The sequence below is a fragment of the Nelusetta ayraudi genome, unplaced genomic scaffold (genome assembly GCF_046127955.1).
Source record: "Nelusetta ayraudi isolate G7.1 ecotype Tasmania unplaced genomic scaffold, CSIRO-AGI_Nayr_v1 ptg000135l, whole genome shotgun sequence".
NCBI classification, from domain to species: Eukaryota; Metazoa; Chordata; class Actinopteri; order Tetraodontiformes; family Monacanthidae; genus Nelusetta; species Nelusetta ayraudi.
In genome coordinates this window covers 14,400,710-14,426,537 of record NW_027466185.1, presented here as the reverse complement: position 1 = coordinate 14,426,537, position 25,828 = coordinate 14,400,710, and the positions used below count along the sequence as shown (strand labels likewise).

The 25,828-nt window shown below is 48.0% G+C and overlaps 1 protein-coding gene across 1 annotated transcript in view; it reads right to left on the bottom strand.

Moving 5' to 3' along the window:
• Window positions 1-25,828, bottom strand: part of csmd3b (CUB and Sushi multiple domains 3b) — a 282,923-nt gene that overhangs the window by 122,683 nt on the left and 134,412 nt on the right. Inside the window, exon 5 of the mRNA XM_076011490.1 lies at window positions 17,444-17,651. Coding sequence (XP_075867605.1) covers window positions 17,444-17,651 — 208 coding nt within the window. The remainder of the gene's footprint in view (window positions 1-17,443; window positions 17,652-25,828) is intronic.

The following is a 25,828-nucleotide window of genomic DNA, read 5'->3' as shown; positions in this document are numbered from 1 at the left end:
GAGATTCCCTCAAGGTGCTGCCGACCGTCTGCAGGCGTCCGAGGTCAAAGACACAGCGACCTTTGACTTTTAGCCACCAGACTCCGTTGATGCTCAAGTCGGACTCCTGAGAGTTCCCATCATCTTGAGCCGGACACCACAAGTCCATTCAATTGTGGAGCTCCAGTGGAGGAAGCGACTCTCCATCAAGCAGCATCACTGCAGCCTCTCTGCTGCAAGTTCTTCCGCAGAGAGTTGAAACTCTCTTTTTCTATTTTGTGACAACAACAACAAAAAAAGACTGACGACAGTGACAACGGCGCCCAAGATAATAAACTTGAGAGATTGTTGTTAAGTTTTTTTTTTTTGATTTTTTTTTTTAATAGTCGATGAAAACCTCACTGCTCGGGTAAAATCATTTATCCTGACAAAAAGCAAAAGAGAAACACTCATGACGCAGCACGACTGTGCGAAGAAGCAGGGGGCGGAGCCTACTTTGCAAACATTTCATCGATTCCAGAGGTAAAAAGAAAATCCCTCCATGTGTCTCTTTGCGTTGTGACATCATCTCAGCGGCAGGACGGTGAAGTCGTGTTTTCCCGCCCGCACGTGCAAACGGCGGAAAGGTGCAGCGACCTCTCGTGTTTTAGCCGTCCTCCTCTATAAACCCCTGCTGTTAACCTCCACACTCCATTAACATCAAATACACACGCACACACACGCAAGCGAGCGGGCACACACACACACACACACGCACGCTAATTCATGCTCGCACAGGCGACTAGCGAAGGCATTAGAGGCGAACATGCAAGTTCTGCGATAGCGGCGCTTCAAAGAGAAGCAGAGCCGGACCGCTGCCAAGGTGTTTTCGAAGGTAGGTGTGTGTGTGTGTGTGTGTGTGTGTGTGTGTGTGTGTGTGTGTGTGTGCGTGGGTGTGTTTATGTCTGCTTTTTCCAATGCTTTTTCCAGAGAGGGGAGGGGTCATCCTGTGTCCTAGATCAGTAGGATTCTCTGATCTCTGTTCCAACCACCTGGGAATAGATGCCTGGAAATGACGACTGCAGTACACACACACACACACACACACACACACACACAGTATGTTTAATCAGTGCTGGACCAATCCAGCAAGCTGGAGAGTGTTGAGAGAGAGAGAGAGTCATGTGATGCTGGACAGAGACTCTTGGAATCGACCAGTTTCGCCCCTTACACGTCTGCATGAGTGGAAACGTGCCTCCAACCTGCGACTGTCGGGCCGCCGAACACGGGAACCCGCCTTCTGTCTGGGACTTGCGCACCAAGAATTTGGAATGTGCAGTGCATTTGCGGTTGCAATGTGCAGCGACCTTCCCCTGAACGGTGAAACCAGCAGGTCAAGGACCCCTTCCTGCTTTCGAACACATGCTTTATTGCCTGTAAAGTAACAATAATATTGTCTTCTGTTGCCAGGCGCCACCAATTCATACAGACGCACTGTTTCACAGTGGTGACGCTCATCTGTCGAGCGCCTCAGTGAAGTGATGAGTCAGCAGTCAGCAGTTGGACCTGCAGAATTTTTAAGTCACTTCGGCAGACTGGGCGGCCTGATTTCTCTTCTCCCCCTGCCTCTTAGTGCTCTCTCTCTCTCTCTCTCTCTCCCCCCCCTCTCATGCTAACATATTTTTCATGTTCAGGGCCGTTCATTCGCTTCCTGCCGTGACATCATCAATATTCAAAAGTGTCTCCATTTAAAAGGAGCTAAATGACAAACACATGCAAAGGGCACGGCCGTGATGCCTGCATCCAGGAGGCAGTTATAATTTAAAAGCTCAGTTTTGTTGGTGATGTCTTCGTTTTAATTCGATTTATATCTTTCTTTTAATCAGCCTGATTAAAAGAAAGATATAAATCCAATTAAAATCTCATTTAAAAGCTGCAGGTTGGTGAGGTGGGAACACGTGGGGGGGTGGGGGTCACAGGTCTGGAAGGACAGAAGAAGAACCCTCTTAGCGCCATCAGAGGGCGAAAATACTGTCCTGCATGGACAAGAGAAATTCAGATTTGGATTCATCCTATCCAGCCGTCAGAAGGAAAACCCACAAGAAGAAGAAGAAGAAGAAGAAAAAAAACGCCTCTTGAACTGTTGTGGCTCTTTGATTTCACCCCATGTGGACGTTTCCTTCTTGCATTATTAAATCATTCATCTGTGCTGATGGCTTCTGCCTACCGTAGTTAAACGATCTCCCAAGATATCAGCCGTAAAAGCACTTTGGAGCTGCCCAGAGGTTATTACGGATCAGATTCAGATGGGCTCCATTTTCTTTTTTTTGGGGGTGTATTATTATTTATCCATTTATTAGCCCGGGTCCAAGAGTTTAACGTGGCCATAAAACTCAGCGACCGGGGTGCGGCTTGGCGCGCGGCGCTGCTCAAACACACAGAGGACCTGGAGAAGCTTTCCCACAGCGGCCAATCAAACTTAGAGAGAATATGACTTTGTTTGGCCGAGACGAGAAGAGCAGCGACGGCAGAGCGTCCGGCGGTCACGTCTCGGCTTTTTAGCATGAAGCAGACGAGTGCGGGTGACGGAGCTGCTCTGGACTTGATGCTGAAGAAACTGTTATCCATCATGGACAACCAGGACCACCCTCCCCACCACACACTGGGCAGACAGCGGAGCGTCTTCTCCAAGAGACTGAGACAGATTCAATAGCAAATAAAGCTCTGAATGAACAGTTAATAACACTTTGCTTATCACTCCACAATTCGACTCCACAACTTGACTGTCTTTTGCACATCTGTTCTGGTTGTTTGCTGGATAATAGGTTGACTTGAATCTTGAGCTATGTCGTGGCATTGGTGGGTTCTGGTAGGGAAATGAAGCGCTCCTTTCCAAGACACCATCACAGAGAAGCGAGCGCTGCCTCTTCGCGGAAGTCTGCAGGCGTCCTGTTTATGGAAAACGTGGAAATTTTATAAGTATAAAAGGCAGGTACGACAGAGAGGAGAGTTACAAACTAGATCAGAGTGCAAACCACCAGTCAGGTTGGCAGGGGGGGCAGAGTTGAGCTGAGAGCTGAACTGAGGTTCTGCTGGACAGAGGTGGAGTCGGGTGGGTGGGAAGGGGGGAAGTTAAGCGGATCGATGGAGGCGGTGGGAGCGTTGGTGAAGGGCTGAGGAAGACGAACGGCGAGCGGCGCCGCTGCCTTCCACCGCCGGCTCCTTAATTATTCATCCTAACATTTAAAGTGGGGATGTAATCATAAAACAGACGAGTGGCGGAAAACAAAGAGCAGACGTTGTGCGGCGGAAGTAGACGTGGTTATGAATAAACCAAACGGCTTTCGGATAAAAAAGAAAAAAAAAAGAAAAAGAAAAAGGTCATTTTCTGCCGTGTTGCACACGGCGAACATCGTCGGACGGAGGTTCTGCCGGCGCTCGCGGCGTCGGTGGGGTGGAGGGAAGCGTAACGAGGTTGATGAGCGGCGCCTGTTTACAGAGAGATGAAGTCAGAGGGAAACTAGCGAGGGGAGGTCGCCGCGTCAAAACGCTTTTTAAAATCTTACGGAGGTATTATTTTTTATCTTTCAGAAGCTGGATTCGATGTCTAGCCTTCGCTGGATGGTGCTAATAAAGTTTTAAAGCAGGGATGATCCGACCTACGTCGACTCGTCGGCCAAACAGCGAGTTTCTAGTCGGAGATTCTGCAAAGACTCGGGATCTTGCAGGGTCGTTCATTTACAAGAGCAAAACTACAAAAAGGCTGATGATGTATCAATGAAGTCGCTTCATTTCCACTGGTTTGCAGCTTCCTGTTGGTAAATAAAATCAATGTGACTCATATGTAATGTGAAAATAAGCAAAAACAAAACAAAGCAACTTTTGGTACTTCTGGGAATTTTCCTTTGGTTGAATGAGAGAGAGAAAAAATAATAAAAGCTCCACCCTCAACCCCATCTCCCTCCTCTCAGAGTTCAGACAGTAGGAGAGGAGGATGATGCTGAGGTGGAGGGAGAGAGAAAGGGTGATGATGAGGGAGCGACAGGTTGGAGGAAGTCAGCTGACGAAACAGCTGATCAACCAGACGACGTTTAGGATTCATGTCACGGGGGGAAAAACAGACGCAATTCAAACATCTTTTCATCGTCAGAGTGAAACGACTGGCTGCACATGTGACAAGTGCCGCACCTGTTGTGTAATGAACACCCCCCGCCCCCGCCCCCACCCCCACAGGCAGGTCATGTGAGCTGCGTGGGTGTGTGTGTATGTGACTATTAATAAGACATGGGGGGGTACTTAATCAGGCAATCTGTCTCAATGGTCTCATCTAATGAAGATCAGAGGGAGCGGCTACATGTATGTACCTGCACACACACACACACACACACACACACACACATGCACTCACACAGTTCCAGTCCAGGGTAGAGGTGTCATTAATCAGCTGACATCGTTGCCGTTGTCCTCTCTTTCTTCCTCCTGTCTTCCAGCCAGCGAGTGTGTGTGTGTGTGTGTGTGTGTGTGTGTGTGTGTGCATATTTTTTTTTTGTGTGTGTGTGTGTCTGCATGTTTTTTTTTGTGTGTGTGTGTGTGTGTGTGTGTGATTGCTGGAGCTTGCGTGCTGCGTCACCCTCTATCAATCTCAAGTGGGCAGAGAGTAATCAGTGTTCACCGCAGGACCCTGTTCCCCTCTCTCCTTCTCATTTAAATTTCCTCTTCCTCTTCCTCTTCCACTTGCACTTCCTCTTCCACTTCCTCCACCTCCTGGTTCGGACCATCGATGGGGTCGGCCTGAGCAGAGGTGGGGTCGGGCTCCCAGGCCGGATGGCCGTTGATTATTTATAAATGCAACAGTCCTTCAGGCTTTAATTAGGAGACCTTTGTGTGACTGAGTCACTCAGATACTTGCCAGCTGCCGACTATTCGGGAACCTGAGGTCCCGTCCACACGGGAACCTTTTTTGGTGGAAACAGTAAAGTATTTAACCGTTACGGCGTTTCGTCCACACGGCAACGGCGTTTTGGGTCCGCGAAACGGTATTTTTTGAAAACGGGTCCCAGAGTGGAAAAATCTGACAACGCCGTTTCGTCGTTGGACCGGAAAAAACAAGGCATGCAATGCGGCAGCAGCGGCACAAAAAACAACGATAGCGGCGAGCGGAGTTGTCTTTGTATCGCAGGCGCTTCAAGATTTGTTGGCAGTGTTACTACAAAACCTCACACTCACCTTTTTTTCCCCTACTCGCCGTTTTTGTTTTCTGTGTGTTTAGTGTGTAGCTGAAACGCCCTCTTTCTAAATCTTGGGTCCGGTGGCTGTGTCAGCGTCTGTGAACAGCGCCACCTTTCGGCGTGGCATACGCATTACATGGTTTTCACCGACCGTTCCGTTTCCATCTGCCAGCGCGTGGACGTGACTTTTTTCGACCCCGGGAAAGAAAAAAAACGGCAACGTTCCCGTGTGGACTGGGCCTGAGCATCCCATGTTTCCATGGCAAGACGGAGAAAAAAAAATGTTCAGAGAAGCAGGTGTGAAACCCTGTGGAAGCTCCTATGGATGGACATGTAACCGAACGCCTTTCATCTCCTGAGCCCAGTGACGCTGCCGAGGCTCAGCGAGAGCAAATCCATCAGGAGCCCAGAGCACCAACCTGCAGCAAATCGTCTGATCAGCTGAGCCTTTTCTTGTGTGGGGGTCAAGGGGAGAGTAAACTTCGTGTTTTTACAGCATAAAAACAGACTTGTTTCGGTTCTGAGTGAAATCCTCCATTTGATCCTTGTCAAGAATAAAAACCTTGGCTGATCAATTGAGTGTTTGCAAATTCCATTTTCTTGTATCTTCTATTTTGTGTCTTGTTATCCTTTTGTGTCTCCCTCTCCAGGTTCCTCTCTCCTCCCATTATTTGGCCTCACTTTGTTTATTTCTCTCTCTGTATTTCTCAGGGCCTCTGTTTCCTGACAAGCCGTTTCAATTGCGGGCATCTTGTCTGCCTTGAGTGAAAACTCCTTTCTTTTCCCTGTGTGTGTGTGTGTGTGTGTGTGTCGCAGCCATCAGAGCAGTGGTGGAGAAGCCAGCCGGCCGACTGGACAGAGAGGTGGCGGCTCAAGTTCTTGTTGCACCACTTCATAATTTAATTTCACCATTTTAATAACAATATTCAATATTCAATTGCTATCATTTGACAACACTGCACGGTGGTGGCGGCGGTGGGAGGATTTTAACGGGGGCTCTGCTGGCGCTCAAACTTCTTGCGCACGGCAGAAACTGACAACTAAGTGGGATGGAAAATCTCAGATCGTTAAATTTGCTCATTTTCTGTCTGATAAAACAGTTTGACTCACTCAGCAGTGTTTATGTTTCCGTCTTTCGCTTGTTTTGGTCCTTCATTATCTCAGTGAGATGTTATTTTTGCAGCTTATTACTGAGATTTAATCCACGTCGGAAACGAGAACGGCAGCGGTTACGAAGCTGTTTCGTCAACATTCACAAGTATCAAACTACTTTTTTTTTTTGAAGCGTGATACAAGAAATCATGAGTGCTTTGTTTTCAATGAAAGAATAGTACATATGCACTCATACACTCGTGCAATTGACACATTGTAAACTGGCACTTCAAACTATTTTATTCATTTCAATTGCGCTCATCGGACTTGGTCGTACAACCCCTTGTGTAATGAGCACTTAATGAGCGGAGTAGGGGTAAGAGCGCCGCTGGGGTCTTCAGGTGGGCACCCTGCATCACTGATGTTTCCTTGATGAGCCCATGACACCTCCACAGGGCTCAACGGGCGACACCTGGCGTCCCTGGCATGCCCCCCTCTGCCTTTACCGCCTTGATGGTCACTTTGCAGGCCAGCCGGGGTCATTCCTCTTGAGCCAGAGCCAGTTGCTGCTTCGCTCTGCAGCCTCTTCCAGGGATCTGATGGCTTGTCGGCAGGCCTGTCCTCGTACTCCCATCCCCTTCAGAAGCTTGGTTGTGGATGTGGCCACAAAGCCTTCTGCATCTGGGTTTCAAAGATCTGGACGCTGGGCGAGAAAGGTCCTTGTTCGCTGGTCTCCTTCCATCCAGGCCGATCGCCAGCTGTCATAGGACCTCATTGTGCCTCCAGGTGTAGCGGCCTTGGGATAAACTGGTTTTTGCAGCCGGTGAGAATGTGCCTGAGTGTTGCAGGGGTTTGGCACAAGATGGATCCTCTCCTAGCCACTGGTTATGGTTCTTGGGCGAGGGAAGAACATCGTAGGTGGATCTGATGGTGAAGCTGAGGCGGCTTCCTTCCATCTTCCAAAGATCCTTCCATGTGAACTTACGATGCTCCAGATTTTCCCAGCTAGTCCACTGGTCTTGTTTGGACTGTGATACTGCCTTGGTCCATCTTGCAGCAATCAAGAAAAATGCACTTGCTGTTGTTTGAAAATCTACTGATTTTAAGATATGGGTAGACTCAGAGAGGTTCCATACTTTTGGAAAGTCTTGACAAGCCACATTTTTTTGTTCTGCTGGTGGGTGATTTTGGTTACTTTATGCGTTATGCGTGAAGGGCCAGCCATTTGCTGAGTGAGGCTCTTCCAATGCAGTGATAGGACAAAAAGTTTGATCCAATTTACAATGTTTCAATGTAATTGTGTCAAACTTTTTTTTTTTTCCTGACAACAACAACAACAAAAAAGCTACAATGTAAACTACAAAGTGAGGCGACGCACGCTGCAGGGCTTCTTCAGCATCTTAATCCCATACGCGATTAAATTGACGTGGTTGAAAAAAATACACAACAAACAAACAAAAAAAATAATGTTTTCATGTTCGCAGATGAAAAAAAGAAAAAAGAAAAAACGCTCCTGCCTATTCCCTTCCAACCGCCGGCGCCAGTTTGGATGAGGTTAAAAGAAACACAGCCCTCATATAGGAGAGAGATAATTGAGCCTCATCCTTATTTTTTTTCTCTTTTTTTTGCGGATTTGCAATCAAGCGCAAAAAGTTAAAGACGCCTTGGAGGCCCGATCGGGGGGGGGACCGTCCTATTTTCGGTCCCCTTATCCCGACTGAATGTGTCGACGATTGTGACTTTGTTTGCATAAACACCATAATCTAATTATCATTCACTAATCCAATTATCAACCTCACTCCCAATTCTAAGAGTAATTTGATTAGGAGCTTTACTTCGCACGGCAGACGAGGGAGGGGGGGACAGGAGGCGGAGCTTATCTCAAAACACAATCTCGCATCACACCGATTGGATCCACTGACGGGCGACTGACTGCGGCGCCCCCTGCTGCTCTGACCTGACGGCAGACGGCGAAGCCGGCTGTGGGAAAAAAACAGCAGACGCTCTAAAAAATGGAAATAAAAAAATAATGAGTTGGATAAAAAAACGCGCGAGGCTCGGCCGGTGAGTCTGCCAGCGCCGCCGCCACTCGGCTAATTTCACAGCTCTCCGCACGTGCTAATCGCATTGTGAGCGCTCGGCACGACCCTGGAAACACGTGGATTAAGTTGTTTACATGGCACCAAACTAATTGCGGCGTTCTGTGGGTCGCATTAAGCTTTAATTACGGTCGGCAGGAAGTGGCGGTGGTGACGGCGGCGGCCTGTCAGGAGGAGCAGGAGGTTTGCGGGTCTGCTCACTCCGAGTGCAACGTTCTTCCTCTCTCTCCCCACTCCTCACCCCTGGAGTCTCACAATGGCACTGTCTTCCTGTGCACTCCCCCCCACCTCCCCCGCTCACCCGTCGCCGCTCTCACTCGTCCTTCCACTGCTCTTCTCCTGTCAGCTCACATCTCGCCGCTGCCCTCCTTGCTTTTGTCCCCCCCCCTTCATCCCACCCATCTCCTCACTCCCCTCCCCCCCCACCTTCCTTTACCGCCCGTCTCCCGCTTCCTCCCTCCTGACTGGCCTTGTCACCAAAGTTGCCCCTTCTGCTTCTCTTGTCTCGACGACTCTCCCCTGTGACATTTCCTCCCGCCTCTTCTCCCCCTCCACCTCAGAAGAAGAAGAAGAAGAAGAAGAAGAATCTAACACTGCTTTTTTATCTGTTTTCAAAGCTGCATTTTTTTGTTTTGTTTTGTGAAGCCAAATCACATCGCAACTACGATATTTAAACATTGATGTCAGCAGAGAGAAAGAGTGCCAAGGTTGGCACCCCCCCTTCTGTCCACAGGAAAACAGTCCTGATTTGCCCCGGAGCCCCTCGGCCCGAGCCGCTCGCCCGGTGAATGTGAGGTGAAACGGCTTCTCTGGAGGCCTCGCTGACCCAGAAATGTGTGATTTGCAGGGAGCTAATTTGAGGGAAAAGTCAGGGAGGCGAGGGGGAGGAGGGGTGGAAGGCTGCATGGGAGGGAGGAGAGAGAGGGGCCAGCAGGAAGACTGGCCGGCCCATCTGGGATTTTATTTTTAAACGGGTGAGTTGAGGAAATGCAACAGTGCTGTCGTGGAGTTTTCAGAAGATCCTTGGCCACGCCCAGTTTTTGGTGTTTGTTTAATCCTGATATTTCCTTTTTTCAAAAAAAAAATGAAAGAGGAGCATCGTGCACATCCACATCATTATTATCCCGATCCTGAAATCTGCCATCAGATTTGCAAGCTCCCCTGCGACACTGACTCGCATTTCATCACCGGGAATTAGCCTGGTCCCTCTTGTGTTTACAGGTCATCACAAGAGCAGAGTGACACCTGCAGGTGGCAACACTGACGACAAGACGGCCGGTTGCAGCCAATCTGAGTAGTAAAGTGGTGCGATGCGGGCAGTGGTGACGAGCTTCTCGGTCCCTCTAGGAGTGACTGATAGGTGAGTGGGCTGCTGTTAAAGCTCCAGAGCTCCAGTGAAGGTCTGCACACACCTCTCTCTCTCTCTCTCCCAGGAGGCTCCAAGTGATTCCAGTCAAATCCCAGTACGGCTTTTGCGGCTCGTGGTAGTCACATGTCCGGAAGCAGGACATCATCCTTTTTCTGTTTTCCCCTCAGCTGCGGCCTTTAAACACATTTTAAATAAGCCAGATGCCTCAGTGTGTGTCTGTGTATGTGTGTGCGTGTGTGTGTGTGTGTGTGTGTGTGCGCGCGCGAGAGAGAGTTTGTGTACGCTTATGATGTTTGAGTGCGCTCGTGTTCAAGGTCAACGCTGAATTTCCTATTTGGGACGCCGCCGCTATCCCAGCATCCTCTCTGCCAGCAGCATTGATTAGCACTCAACAAGCACAAGATGTGGCACCAGCGCAGGCACACTCACACACGCGCAAACACACACACACACACACACACACACACACACACACACACACACACACACACACACACATTCCTTTACATGCAATGATAAAACCGAAACAGGTAGAGCATCAAAGAGGGACCAGTTTGAGCCGGTTACAGTGGGGGAGCGTTTTGAAGGGTGATGCCAGCAGAGAAACTGTCAGTTTTGTTGGGGTTTTTTTTCCTGGAACTGCTCCAGGACGTACCTGAACTCATTTCATTCTGCGCAAAGCGATGCAGTTTTTTCTCGTCTGTCGCGCCCGTCTCAGAGGAGAGGAAGCAGCGACGGCGAAGGCTCCGCTGCCCCCCGCAGGAACATTTTGACGGAAAATGCCGACAACTACGAGCGGGAGAAAATCTGCAACAACAACAAAATCCCTCAAACGGCCAGGAAAAAAAGTGCTTTTGCGGTCTGGAAGGGGGGGTTGTCTTTCGGAAGTACAATTTGATTAGCACGCTGTTAGCGAGACCTATTTGTTTTCAATGACTGCTGATTCTCCTGCACTCAGGGTGTTGGGAGGTGCAGGAGTTCATCCTGATCGTCTCAGGCTGCAGGCGGAGTCGTACACAGACTGTTGTCCATCCGCACTCACAGTCACCGCCAATTCAGACTTAACACATCAGTCTAATGTGTGGACTATTGGAGGTGGAAGGTGAAGAGAAGCCAGGCAGGCACCAGGCTCGGCATTGAGGAACATGAGTCAAAATTCAAATACTGAAACTGAAACTGTGGCTGCGCCAGCTTGCAAATATGTGCAAAATACTTTCATTTGTTTCGAGTTTATAACGAGTTGAGCACTTTACAGCACAAATCTAGAAACAGTCGAATACAGCGGGGAGCATGGCATAGATGACCTCCCATTAGTCCGACAACTTGCGCATTGGTCCGACCTCCCCTGACCCTAATCGTAACCCTAACCCTAACTGTAACACTAATGGGAGGTCGGACTAATGGGCAGTTACCGAATTCAGCAGGAGCTGGTAGCAAAGCCTGGCGAGTAAAGTTCAAAGCACTAAATCATTTTTGCTGCTGCTGCAACACCAGATCAGAGTTGAACTTTCACCATGCGTCTGAAACACCGGGTGTGTGGCAGACAGCGATGTTGCAGGTCGGCTCGTCTGTATGTCTTATACACGGCGACCGCTGCTGGTTTCGCCGTTGGTACGAGGAGGTTGAGGAACTGGCAGGGTGTGTATGATGTTTATGTCACTGTGCCACAGCAGCTCGCCAGCGACAAGTAAAAAAAAAAACTTCAGACCCTCCCCGCGGATCTTGCTGACGGGACCGTCAGACACGGCGAGTGAAGCCCGGGAGCTCCGAGTGAAGGAAAAAAGAAAACAAAGAATTCTCTTTTTTTTCTTCCTCTTTAAGACGCTCTGCTGTGTTTCAAGGGCAACTGATTCGGAATCCAACAAAATATGAAATGTGTGCGTGTTTGTGTGTGTGTGTGTGTGTGTGTGTGTGCAGTGCTTGGCTAGGATTACAGGCACTTAGCTCGTGGCAGGCTTAGCTCACACGCGACTCTCGGAGGTGCAGACGCACCTCGACGCATACTGATTAGACCGAGTGTCTGCAGGAGAGGCGGCGGCATCGCATCGGCATTTTTGGCAGAGTGTGTGTGTGTGTGTGTGTGTGTGAGTGTGTGTGCAGAAGACGGTGTGAGTCTCAGCTTCCGCCGGTGTGTGTGTGTGTGTGTGTGTGTGTGTGTGTGTGTGTGTGTGTGTGAGTGAGCCTGATCATCATTGCCAGCCCTGCAGCGACTGATAACACCAAAGCCTTCCAACACACATGAGCAAATTAGCCATTAGCCATCTTTGCTAATTGAGACTGGAAATTGGTATCTGGTATCTCTTTCCCACGAAATTGCCTTTTGGAAACGGTGTTATTAGCGGCGGGAAACGGCTCGGTATCGTCGCCGTCATTGTCTTAAAAGGGTTGTGTGTTTTCGCGGAGGACTGGTTTGGAGGGAGGCGGTGAAACCCAGCAGGGCTGAGAGTCATCAGTCTGCTTGGACCTTAGAAAAGATTAGTGAAATCATCAGGCTCAATTCCGGGAAGATTGAATGTTTCTGGAGGATTGACAGGGTTTATTACACACTGGAATGGTGCCAATCAAATCAAATGTCCACTTCAACTTATTGGAACAAAACTCAACAAGATGGTGGTCTTCAGACTTTTCCCACATATTTTTGGGATTTCTTAGCATTTTTTAATAATATTTTACTGAGTCTAGTTTGCTGAAGTCTCCATTTTTCTCAGTTATGGTCAATTGGTAAATGGACAGTATTATATAGCGCTTTCCAGCACCTTTGTGGTACCCCATGTGCTTTACAAAGGCCTCTCATTCACCCATTCACTCACACACTCACACACCAATGGGTGGCTGCTGCCATGCAAGGAGCTGCCAACCCCATTGGGTGCAATTAGGGTTAAGTATCTTGCCCAAAGACACTACAACAGACTAGGATGGAGCGGGATTTGAACCGCCAACCTTTCGGTCATTGGACAACCCGCTCGATATATTATTGACGATACTGATCTATGTGAAGACACTGATCATGTTAATGAGTTCTCAGTAATAATTCTCAGTGATTATCAACACAAATCAACAAGGTTGGGTAAAATTAAATTTTAGATGCAGTGCAATGAATTGTGCTATTTTTAGAACAGGCCTGCGGGCGACTCATGTGGTCTTTGGGGGCTACCTGTTGCCTGCGGGTACCGTGTTAGTGACCCCTGATATATATTGTTCTTCAATGGTTTCACTGTTTACACTGACAATGACATAAGTATAGAAAGACTTTGCAAATTCCTTCTATCGTCTATTAAGAGAGGTGCCCTGGTCTCGTCTACAGTTTCTTTTTTTTTTTTTTAACAAAGTTGTGAGAATTTTGATGTTTCCAGAATTTTGAAGGGAGACTTGAGACTCTTTGTGAGAGGATTCGTCTCGTCACTCTGTCAGTCTGACAGTGGACAGTGGGCGGACTCTCTCAGGACACGAGGTGAACGAGATTCCGCGTTAATTGATTAAGTTTAATTTCCGGGAGGAATTTAATGTTTCTGCTGGAATCGAGCACCCACCTTTGAGTTCAGGTTGTCTCGTTGTTTACTGCGGCCACAATGAATAGAGACCTCATTTGCACTTCATCACGAGGACTACAGTGCCGCCAGAGCACTGGGGACCGCTGGGAGACAATCTCATTAGCAAAGACTTCCTACGCATCACACCGTTGGCAGGTAATCTTCACAATATTTATTTGTCCAACCTTTCATCCATCGTGGAGCGCTGCTTCGTTTCTCTATTGTTTTAATGAGCAGGAGGCCACACAAAGAGTAAACACAACCGCTGCACCGCCGAACTGACACCTTCACCAGAGCTGAGGCTCTAAGCCACATGTTCTTCCGTGTGGTTCTTTGTGTTAATATTTAAACAGAAAAGTGTATTGACATATTTGTTATGGCGTCACAGTGGTGCAGTAGTTAGCGCTGCCCAACACCAAGATGGTTGTGAGTTCTATTCCGGGACTTAGGGTGTTTTTTGTGTGTAGTTTCCATGTTCTTCCTGTGTCAAGCATGGGTTCTCTCCAGGTTCTCTGGGTTCCTCCCAAAGTCCAAGAACATGCATGTGAGGTGAATTGAAAATTCTTGTCTCTTTATGGCCCTGTGATGAACTGGCCACTTGTCCGAGGTGCACCCTATGACAGCTGGGAGAGCCTCCAGCAGACCCTTGTGACCCTGAGCTCAGGAATTAGCTGGTATTGAAAATGGATGGATGGATGAGTTCTGTATTTGAGCAGACCCTGGCTCTAAATGATGGTTTGAAGGCCAACGCCAACAATTGAATCGACCTCAGCTATCGATACGCAGCGGAAATGGATGATTGGGTTAAAGGGCGAACTGCTCCTTTAGTCGACAGAGTTTGCTGCCAGCTCAACTCTTTTCTAAAGTCATCTCAATGTGCCTCCTTCTATTATCGCCGGCATCCTGATAAGACCGATACATAAAGGCTGTTTGGACAGGAGCGCTTGGCAACGGCCTTGTTTACAGAGCCGCCGCCTGTCAATATCATGCTTCAGGGCTTTTCACCGTGAGGTGGGGCGGGGAGGGAGGAGAGGGGGTAAAGAGGACAAATATGAACTAATGACTGCCAAAGGAGACGGATAATAGATGTCGACGCCTGCGACCCGTCCATCCGTGATGTATTTGAATTTCAACATCCACGCTGGGAGAAGAAAAACAAAGAAGTTGTAAAAAACAAAACTCCCGGATCGTTTGTCAGTCGGCTGACCTTAAAACCGTCTGAGCCATCAATCATTTTCCCCACAACATTCTTCATGACTTCATGTAGTGCCCGCCTACCGGAGGTGGGAAGTAACGGAGTACAAATACTTATATCACTATAACTATAGTATTGAGAGAATCAAAGCTGTTGAGAATGATGCAGAAGCTCCTGCGAGACCTTATTCTGTCAGAACTTTTTTTATTTTTGTTTTTTCATTTTTTGAAAAAAATGATTAAAGGATGTGTTGTTTCATTAATGGCCAAAACATAATACATTTTATTTTTCACTTCAGTACATTTCAGAACCTGTGCTTTTGTACTTTTACTTGAGTAAAGGAGTTGAATCCATACTTTTACTATGAACATTATCTTTTTTCTTGACACAAGCATCTCTATTTTGACTTTAGTACAGAATGTGAATTCTTTAGCCACCTCTGCCGTCTATGCTGAGCCACCACAGACTCAGCATGGACGCCAGAGGTGTCTACGCTTTACTCCGTCTTGCACAGAATTTAAATTCACAGAATGTGTCAAGAAAAACACGTTTGCGGTCGATGCCGACGGGTTCCGAGGCTCCTTGGGGGTTCTATCTATTTTTTATTTTTTAACTTTTGCCTTTCACGCAGATCGACTCCCTCAGTCGCTGCACACCGACCGGAGAGCTCAGCGCTCTGCAAACGTCCGCTGGAAGTTGCGTCATAAAGTCTTTCCCGACTTCTCTGACATCTCCGAACAGGAGGAGACGATAAAGGAGCCGTTTGTTTTCCCAAATGTGAATATATTAAACTCACTGACTCAGATCCACTGCCTTCTGTCTGTCTCTTTTATCAGTTCGCCTGTACGCCTGGTGTGAGAAAAAAAAAGACGGAATTTTAAAGGTCCTTGGGGTACCAGCGACCGTTATATTCTTATATACAGTCTTGTATTTTCTATTTCAAAACAAATCTGGACAAAATGCAGCTATTCATCATTTATGACGCTGCAAGAACAACACAACAAGAACAAACTCCAACCCAACTGAAAAGTATCTGAAGGGCTGTTGCAAGCATTTCTCCAGGATTGGGTTTGAACAGTCGCTCCTCTCATCCACTTCACAACACAAAAGAACAATGACAGAAAAGCTTCGGCGCGCTCCTCCTCCTCCTCATCATCACAAGCCGAGACAAAATCACACCTGACCGCTCAGTTCAGGTCCCCGCCCCCCGGGCTGAGAGGATGAGTCAGGCGGGAAAAGGCTCGTGAGAAGGTGATTTTCTTCACAGCAGTAAAGGGTTTTATTTTTCATTAAGCAGAAAAGCGGCTGCTTAGTGATGATCTAGTGGAGAACATTCCATGTTTAGGTGGACAACACTCCTGGGCTTAAACAATTGAACATGCTTTACTCCTCTCCTGTTGTTGGTTCAGCCTTGAAACGTGCATTAAAAAAGAAAAAGTATGGATAACGCAATTCCACCCTTATTCCAGTGAAAATTATTAAACGCTGTGTTGCTCCGAGTGCGAAGGTGATAAACCGAGTGTTTATCAAAATAAGCAAATAGCTTATCGTCTCATTGATCGAGCCTCACCGTCAAACACGCGGCCATGTGGCGGGAGGCCTCCCAGTGCACGTGCTGCCGGAGAGCAGCTCTCATAAAGCGGCCGATACGGAACGACATCCGGATCAATTACACCGGGCGCCACACGCACAAAAACACACGCTAATATCCTCCACCTTGATTAGACTCAAATTGGCCGCAGCGCACGGCAATGGCTAATCGATAGCCTAATTTAGCAGGCGATCGATGGGCGAGCGCCAGCCATAAACCGCAGCTATGAGCGGGGCCGCCTTAAAACACATTAGCCTGTAATGGGATGAAAACATGCGGCATCCCCGCTGGGCGCACCTCAGTTAATCCATCAGGGAGTAAGTAGGCCGGCCGACCCCTTGACGTGCACAGACCTGCCTGGTAGGGCTGGGTACCATTCCAAATTTCCAGATACAAGGTCAATTTTTCAGTACCTTTGTTTCGACACTGGTTCCAGAGCAATACCTTATTTTTTAAACCAGATGTTTTAAAAGTAATTTGAACAACAACAAAAACACCTTGTTGCCATTGCAGCACAAAACGTTGTATTTTCCATTTTACTGCTGTTTCAAATCAGGATTTTCCTCCAAATCCCGGTTTGTTGTTTTCCCATCCTTGGCTACTACACCTTAATAAGGCGGAGCCCCCTTTGGCATGATGCTAATTTTCATCATAATGTAAATAAAAGTTTGTAAATGTCTTTAGTTCACGTCTCTATAATGACGACTTTAGATCTTGATACACACATATCAAGATCTAAAGAGATCACATACAAATATTACTGCCGATTCACTTTCTTGGAAAGTGGAATTTGGCACCGAAATATTTTTTTTCTTCTATATTCAATGGGATCAGAGAATTCTAGTCAGTGCTGAAAATGTATCAAAGTTTGGTACTCAGCCCTTCCGTTTGGAATTTCACTTCAAAAGCATTGAGACAATTTATTCGATTTTTTTAAAATTGAAGCGTCGTATATCCAGCGAGACTGTAAGAAGAACGGCTTTGCCAAAAATTCCCACTTTTCATCCTGATCCGAAGCAAATAGAGATGGTAATGCGGGTGTCATGGTGTAAAGCCTTGAATTGTTCATCGTCACACTTAAAGGGTGATTCAGCATCACTATCCAGTCGACTGTGTGCTTTTCCTCCCGGAAATATTCCCCGACTCAAACAAAGGCAACCTGACTCTGACTCATCACCCCACTCTCACGCAGAAAAGCGCTTCAGAGTGAATAAACACTGAATCTGACACAGATGAACAGAACCAAAATGCCACAGAGCCACGTAATGGAACTTCTCAGCAGCACAATAACCAAATAACGCACACACATAAAAAAAATCCCAAACAATAACACATTAAATCAAATATATATATATATATATGTATGAAACGATCAACTCACCAAATGGTGGGTGGTTCGGATCCCTCAACTTCCAGGTAGTCGTACTTCTCCTCAGTCTGGAAGTCTGTAAAGATGACAGAGATGGTGTCTCCGGGTTCGGCCAATAGGATCCAAGTACAGTCGGCCTGGTTACCATAGTTGCCGGGGTAACCGGGACTGGTCACCACCCCACTGCCGCCCCTCACAGTGCCCCCACATGTGTCCTCAGCTGTCAATCAAATCAGAGTGACAAATAGAAAACCTGGGTTAGGGAGAGGAGGAGGGACAGAGGGGCGGGACTTCTACTTCAATTTCCTGCTTTCTGAGGGGGGCGGGGCGGGGTTCTTTATGAGGCTTTCAGAGCTACAGGAGACTTAATTTGTTCTTTTTGTTTGTTTGTTTGTTTGTAGCTCCAGATCCAGATCTCATTCGACCTGGAGCTGTTTGTCAAAGCCCTGGAATCTGCTGCGGCAGGCCAGCGAGCCCGATTGCCCACCTCTCTCCCGCTAGGAGGTCAATTTTCTCTCTCAAAGTTCGGTTTTCTCGACTCTTGGCTTTATTGGGTTTTGCAGGAAGACGGATGAGTTGTGACGTAAACGGTCACAGTGGGCGAGCCGCCTTGTCAAAAACAGAGAGCTCTCAGGTTGCCAGAAGACTTTTTTGTTTTTGTTTTATTTTTTTATGTTTTAGACAAACAGCCGCAATAAGCCGGGAAAACGGTCGTTTTTGTCTCGAAGCCGGTTAGAATTGTGTGTTTGTTGGGGGGGTCGGGGAGGGGCAGGGGGTGGAGTCAGGCTGCAGTTTCCTGTCACGCTCAGTGCTGCTCTCCTCTCCGCTCATCGTCTCCTCCAATCGCCACAAAGGGGAATCTTTTTCGACACCGCCTCCCAATTGGTCGGCGTCGGGGATCAGCAGATGGTGGGAGACTGGACGATGGTTTTAGAGTTTTTATGCTCACGTCTGATTGGGGGCTGATTACTGCGTAACAGATAAAGACACATGGATTGCGCTGTGCACGCGGCATAAATTATACACTTATAATTTATACAGACACACCCACAAGAGGAGGGAACTGGCACGACGTTGCACCCGTTGGGTCAATGGGGAACTCGAATTTCGATGTACGATCAAATCAGAAGTTCAAATTATTTAATTTTTGGGAGTAAATTTTAAAATGCGTTAATGGGAAACAAATTGAGCCCCAGTGAGGAAAAGGTGCAAAGTCGAGCCTTTTTTTTTTTTTTTTTTTTAACTGTCTGAGAGTATACAAGTCTGACAGCTAGCACGGTATAAATTATACCTGTATAATTTATAGTTTGATGTACAGGCTCCTCCCTCCTCCATCTGAGACTGGAGGGAGGGGGGCGTGTACACATGACAGAGACAACGTTCAGGGGAAGCCAGGCTCCGCCCCCACAGGGGAGGCTGACTGTGGCTTCCCCCAGTTTACAGCAACAAAAGGGGGAGGGGCGGGGGGGGTGGGGGTTAGAGACAGAATCCACGTCTTGGACAGAGGAGCACGAGCACAAGGAGGAGCAAGCACGAGCACAAGGAGGAGCACGAGACACACGGAGGAGGTGAAAGAGAGACACAGTGAGAAACAGAGCGGAAAACAATTAGCAAACTCTAATCAGACCGAGGAGTCCTGCAACAAGTCAGGACTCCCGTTTCAATCAGCTGTGTTTCTAATTAGGAGCGCCGGCACATTGCTGCAAGTCAACAACGTGAGGCCGTTTCGAGGTCAAGCCGGGAGGGAGGAGGAAGAGGAGGAGGAGAAGGAGGAGGAGGAGGAGGAGGAGGAGGAGGAAGAGCCTCCGATCGATTCAATCCTATCACTCAAACGAAGCCACTCATATTGACCAAAGACAGACAGACAGACAGACAGAAAGACAGGAAGACAAACTGACACACAGACAGGTCGACAGACAGACAGACAGACAGACAGACAGACAGAAAGGTGCTTTATTTGACCAGACAGGTTTGACACGCAGCTGCAGATGTGTGTGTCAACAGCACAACAACTGAAACCAACACCTGCCAAGACCTCACTAAAGCCACAATGGTGTGTATGTGTGTATGTGTGTGTGTGTGTGTGTGTGTGTGTGTGTGTGTGTGTGTGTGTGTGTGTGTGCACATGTGTGTAGGCATACGCACGTAACAATGTTAGCCATTGTTATTAGAAAGAAATTGGTTACGCATCAGACTCGGCTGTGCAAAATGAGCGCAAGTCAATTCAATTTCACAATCAGACAACGGGCAAGTTCTGTGTGTGTGCGTGAGTGTGTGTGTGTGTGTGTGTGTGTGTGTGTGTGTGTGTGTACGTGTGTGTGTGTGAGTCAGAGGCAGAAAGAGCTGTTTGCAGGATGACAGCTGTCACAGGTTTATCGTGACGACACGGTGTCCGCCAGCACTGCCAGGATGTGCAGCTACACACTCGCGGCAACACGCACACAAAATGCCCACAAACACACACACACACACACACACACACACACACACACACACACACCTTTTTCCGGCCCCCTGAGCTCAGTGATTTGGCAGTGACGGCTGACAAACAGGTTGGGAGGCCTGGAGGTGGCTGACGTGTGGCTCAAAGGAGAAACAGACTGTTTGAATAATTAATGAGTCCCAAAGCAACTTTTTTTGTCCTTTTTCTGAAGTAAAAAAAGAAGAAATGTGTACTCGGATTAACACACTTTATGAGATTTTATCTGACATTTTTGTCGGATTCATTTCATGATTTCGTACCTTTTTTGAACTGAGTTCTGTTTTTCTTTTGTTGGTGTTTTATTTCTACTCTTTCAATGCCATTGTATGGAGACATCCGATTCCTAACGCTTCCGTCTGAACGAACATAAACATCACCTAATGGGCCTTTGCTTTGTTTGGAGCTCCGAGAGGTTATCGGATGAGCACCGAGCGTTTGAGCTAACGAGATCCGTCCTCCCTTCGCTTCCACACCTCTTTCATCCCACCATCCCTTCACTCCGCATCCTCCACACACGCCATCGCAGACCTGACAACCTGCAAAACCCATCACGTCTTTCACGCCGCGGCTTTTGTTCGTGAAACGTTAAGGCGTGATGGCGGTTCGCTGTGTGAAAGAAGAACCAAAGAAAATAAAAAAAATGATAAGATTAGCATCATGCCTGACAAAGGAGCCACCTGGAGCGGTGATGTAAATGCTGTATGATATAACCGGAGACCAGGTGATAAGTCCAGACAACGCGTGGAGCAGTTGGGCTGCTCTATCAGGAGCTGCTGCACTAATTGGAAGTGAAGGGGTTGTTTTTGTGCGCCGGCAGAAGGGCTACGAGACGCCTAACACACCTGTAGCACGAATTAGCTTCTGCTAACATGCGCGAGAATCGGCGGTGACATCAAAAATAAATATATGAATCACAAAAAACCAATGGCTTCATGGACCGGGCACGAAACGACCGTCCTGGAGAACACAGCGGATCACGATGGTCGGATCATCGTCTCCTCTCACAGCGTCTGTTTGCCGCAGCTGCGGCTCAGAATGAGACTAAATGTGCCACCAAAACAGGTCACAGTGAGCGCCGCTTCACATTGTTGTCTCGTTTTTTGTTTTTTTCTCTCCACCCTGTGATGATTTAAACATGTCGCAGCTGGCTTTTGTACATGAACTCCTCTCATTCCGGAATACAACAAAGCCGCCTGAACTGTGTCAAAGAACGGAGCTTCATTACTGATCAGCTTATTGCGGAAATATTTAAATCCAATAAGCGTTTCAATTAATCTGCCGGCTTACCAGCCAAGCGAGAGAGGCGCCTGAGGTCACCGCCGCAATGCATTGTGGTTTTTTTATTTATTTATTTTTTTACATGGTGGCCATTGGGACCAGTCCACTCTGCTCCGCCACTCGACAGAGTCTTGCAGGAGTCTGAAAGTATTGCAATTTTTTTTTGCTTCTAAACGTGAACATGAAGCTGCAAACACGCAAGTCGAATCGATCGTCCAGGCGGCGGCGGCGGGAACAGCGGCCCTTCGCGTCGCTGACAATTCCGTAAAAGCCTCCTCATGGTCTGGTTGGAGAGCGCGGTGAAAGATAGCCGGCATTTCTGTTTCGACCTCCGGGGGGGAGGACCTGGGGGGGGCGGTGGGGGGGGTTCTAACGGCAAACGAAAGAAAAAAAAAACATGGTACTCCATTTTTCAAGGCTGCCGCTGATGAAACAGAAAAATAACTTCATATGATTCCACTATCCACCCCACCTCCACCCACCGCTGCCCCCCGCAGGCGCACTTTCACAATACATTTAACATTCTCATAACCTCCCATGTGTGGGACAAAAGAGAGGAAAAAAGGGTGGGGGTTGGGGGGGGGGGTAAGTGTCAGTGGGAGGAGTCTGTACCAGCTGTAGTCTGGACTGCATGAGCCGACGTCTACATCCATGACTGACCGTCTCCTTGTTGCAGATACTGAAGCAAACCACAGAAGAAGAAACTGCTTCAGTGAACAGTTTGACCGAAGGCTGTTTCGTTCTCCATGAGCAACGTTTGACTATTTCATTTTGCCATCAGAGAGAGAGAGGGGGAGAGAGAGGGAGAGAGAGAGAGAAGACCAGAATGAGATGGTTGTAGTGGTGGAAGGATGCTGAGGGTGGAAGTGGGAGGCGGGCGGGAGGAGGAAGAGCAAAGAGGAGATTTATGGACGGAGAAAATAGAAGGCACGTTAAGTTAAGTTGATGCGAGACAGGAGGATGCAGAGGATTAGACGGAGGCCGGTGATTGGCTGGAGAGGGGAAGCGCCCACAGGAAGAGAAGGCGAAGGCGGAGGAAACGAGTGAGCACGCGATTCAGCCCTTTGTGGAGTCACGCAGGCGACCAACACCTCACACGATGGTGCTCACTCCTCCAGCCACCACCTCTGCCAATAACAAGACGCTTTTATTCCCTTCACAAACTCAGTCCTCAGCTTTAGCAGGAGGCTGCAAACAGAAGGCTAAACACGCCGTGTTACAGATTTTTTTTTGTCATAATCAGAAATCGACCATTTTTGCCTGCTGGTCCATGTGAAAGTGACGGACAGATGATTCAACCAATGGCCTTCCAGGAGCCCCCCTCCCCCCACCCGCATCGAACACTTCCTTCCCATGGGCCGGACGTGAGCAGAAAGCTGAAGCTCCGACTCCTCCCGCCTCTTATCCCCCCCCATCCACTCCTCTCTCTCCTCCACTCTCCCCTCTCACCCTTTAACTCCCCCATGTGTTGACCTCCCGTCTCCCGTCCTGCCTGAATCGCTTCCACTGGCCTCCCTCCCTCTCTCTCCGTCTCTCCCGCGGCCCGAGACGCTTTGATCACTCCCCCCCACCCCCCGCCCCTCTCCCTCCCCCACTGTGCTGTCATCAATATTGCAGCCATCTGAGGATTCCCTCTTTATCCGACTCCGTCTCGCTGCGTCTTCCTTTAAGATCTTCCTCTGCATTTCCCTGCGCTCTCCCGCTCGCTGCTGCCGCCGCCACCACTGCTGCCGCTGCTGCTGATTGATTTTCTGTTTAATGGCTTTTCTGGCCTCATCTCTCTTTCTCTCTTCCCTCCGTTTTCCAGCCTTCCATCCCTGCTGTCCCATAACTCCTCTGCTTCCCTGCATCACTTTGAGAAGCGCATCACTACCACAATCACATGTGCCCGCGCACACACACACACATGCACGCACACACACACGCTGACACTCACTTCAATCACAGACGACCCAGTGTGCTGTCAGCCTCTAAGGATTATGGGCCATCTACATCATCCTCTTCTCTCCTCTGTCTTGGGGCTGCATCCATCCATCCCCCTCGGCTCTCTTATCTACATCCACCCACCCATCCATCAGCCCGCTGCTCCTCCTCACATGCTGTAAAAGCTCAATATATGTGTGCGTGTTTACATATGTGTGTGTGTGCGTGCGCCTCTACCTCGAAGACTTCACTGCACCTGCCAGGCTGCAACACGACAGAGGAGACAGTTTGAACAGCCTCCGTTCTGAGAAAGATTTCCTTTCCGTTGTTTTCGCTGACGAGAACTTAAAGGTCCCATATAATGCATATTGTGTTGCAGCAACAATATGTTTATGTTTTTAGTCTTCTGCTTCTGATTTCCAGAATGTGTGTGCAAAAACAGAGTCTTGTAGGCCCTACCCTTTGTGATGTCAAAAAGGGTAACACGTGCTTCGGTTCCTCTGCCTCATACCGTCTTCAAAACATGTGGAACGTAGAGCAATGCAGTCAGTTTTAGCATGAAGCTAAAAAAAGGTTTTTCTTCTGCAGGAGGCTGTAAACAGAGGGCTAAATTATATATTTGTGTATCATATTTTCGCCACATTTATAGTCATGTTTTTTTTGGAGAGGTAAGTAATTGTTCAAGGCTTCTCTTAAGGTTGAAAAAAACAAAATAAAAACCTGAAACAGGACCTTTAAAAACATTTTTCCTCGTCTCTTCATCCAAACAAGGAGAAACGACTCTGACAACCTGTCACACACCTTCATCCTCCTCGTCACCCCGGAGGGACAGACGTTGGACTTTTGACTTCCACTTAAGGCCCCGAATAAAAGAAAGTCCGTCATGGGGAATTTGCCACTTTGACTTAAGTGAGTTTTTTTTCTTGAGTGGACAACTTGCTTGAGGGAAGTGCCAAGTTCCATATCTTCACCAGTGACGGCCCAGCTGTTTCTGCATAATGAGCTGTCATCATGAGGTTGCCTCCTGGTTTTTTTCTCTATTTTTTTGTGTGTTTTTTCCCCCGTCCTCCTCCACACCCTTTCACACTTCACCGGGCCGCCCTATACGTTGTTATTTAATTTTTTTAGGCTCCATGCACAAGATATAAGGTCAGGGCTGCGAATCCGGGGTTATCGGATTGTTCTCCGCGCGGTGGAGATGTACAGTTCACTGAGGCGCGAGTGAAAGAGGAAGCTACCTAAAGAACCTGCGCCGAGGAACCATCCAGCTGTCTGTTTTCTCTCTCTTGCACTCGGGGTCGACGGCTAAACCCAGCTGCTCAGGAAATTATTTTGCGGGCTAATTTGGCGGTGGTCTGTAGGTAAAGAACAAGGCACGGAGTAGCGTTCCGTGTCTTCACCAGCTGCTGCGTCCGGCTCTTGGCTGCACCCTCGCTGAAAAAAGAAATTCTGGGCGCGAAGGGCGAGCAAGTAAAAGCTGCCTGGGTGAAGAACAGCCACGACGCATCGCAGTATCTCCATTGTACTGTTGTGTGTCTTCAATTCCGGCTTCCAGGCGGTGAATATAGACTTTTTATTTTTGAACAGTTCGTTTTACCTACAATGTACTTACTGTGTGCTCTTTGCCTTGTTTTGCACCTCTCTTGAAGAGAGGAAGCGTCAGCCCACGTTGACATCCAAATACTCGCAGATGCGTTTGGTGACTAATCTGCAGCTTTGCCATTCACATTATTCTCTATGTCACGTCTCCTGCCTTCCCCCTGTTAGTCTGGTCCACCTCAAACCGTCGGCAATCGTTGCCAGCACAGCTTTTCTAATAGGCCCTTCGCATCATTCAGGGTCAACAAACGCAGACACCCAGATACACGCTCAATCGTGTGGCGGTGCTGACCTTCACTTCCTTCCACCATCTGTCCAGAAATCAAAGAGCAGATGCTGTCTGCCAGTCAACTAACAGCTCAACATTTAGAGCAATTAGGGCAGAAGGGTGATTTAACGGCGGATCATCGCAGGCTGACGTTAATAGACGAGGCCAGTGATGGATATCATCATCATCAGCATCATCATCATTATTATTAGCACGGCGTGACTCAGCTCGACTACATTTAGATTGCTGGCCAAAAAAAAAAAAGGAAAGGAAAAAAATCAGATTTTTCACACTTTATTATCCTCGAACTCGCTATTAGTGAAGTCCTTTGGAACCCACGTCAGCTGGTGACTTTGGCCAAAGACACCTGTGATAACTCAGCTTTTTGCGAAGTGAAGTTGCTCAAAAAGAAAAAGAGAGAAGAATTTTGTGTGGGAGACGGCAACCAGAGTGAGATGTCGAGGATGAACAGGAAGCTTTGGTGTAAAGCGCCGTAACGCTGATTCAACGGTTGTGTCTCTATGACGATGGGATTTTAGATAAAATACCAAAAAAAATTAAAATCAATGACCCATTAGTGAGCCAAAGCCAAGATCGAAATTTGAAACTACAGCCGAGTTCCTCGCCCATGTGGCGTCTCGACAGTTTCCAAAGCTTTTACTAATTAATTACTCAGAAAACAATCACGGTTGAGGAGTTTTTTAATTTGGAGGCTGTGGAGCTTCAACGCGGTCTTCAACCACCGACTTACGTTTTACATGTGATCTGTGCGGATGCTTGACTTTACAAACACAGTGAACGTGTTTGACTCGACTTTCATGACGCGGGAAACAAACGGCGACTCGGG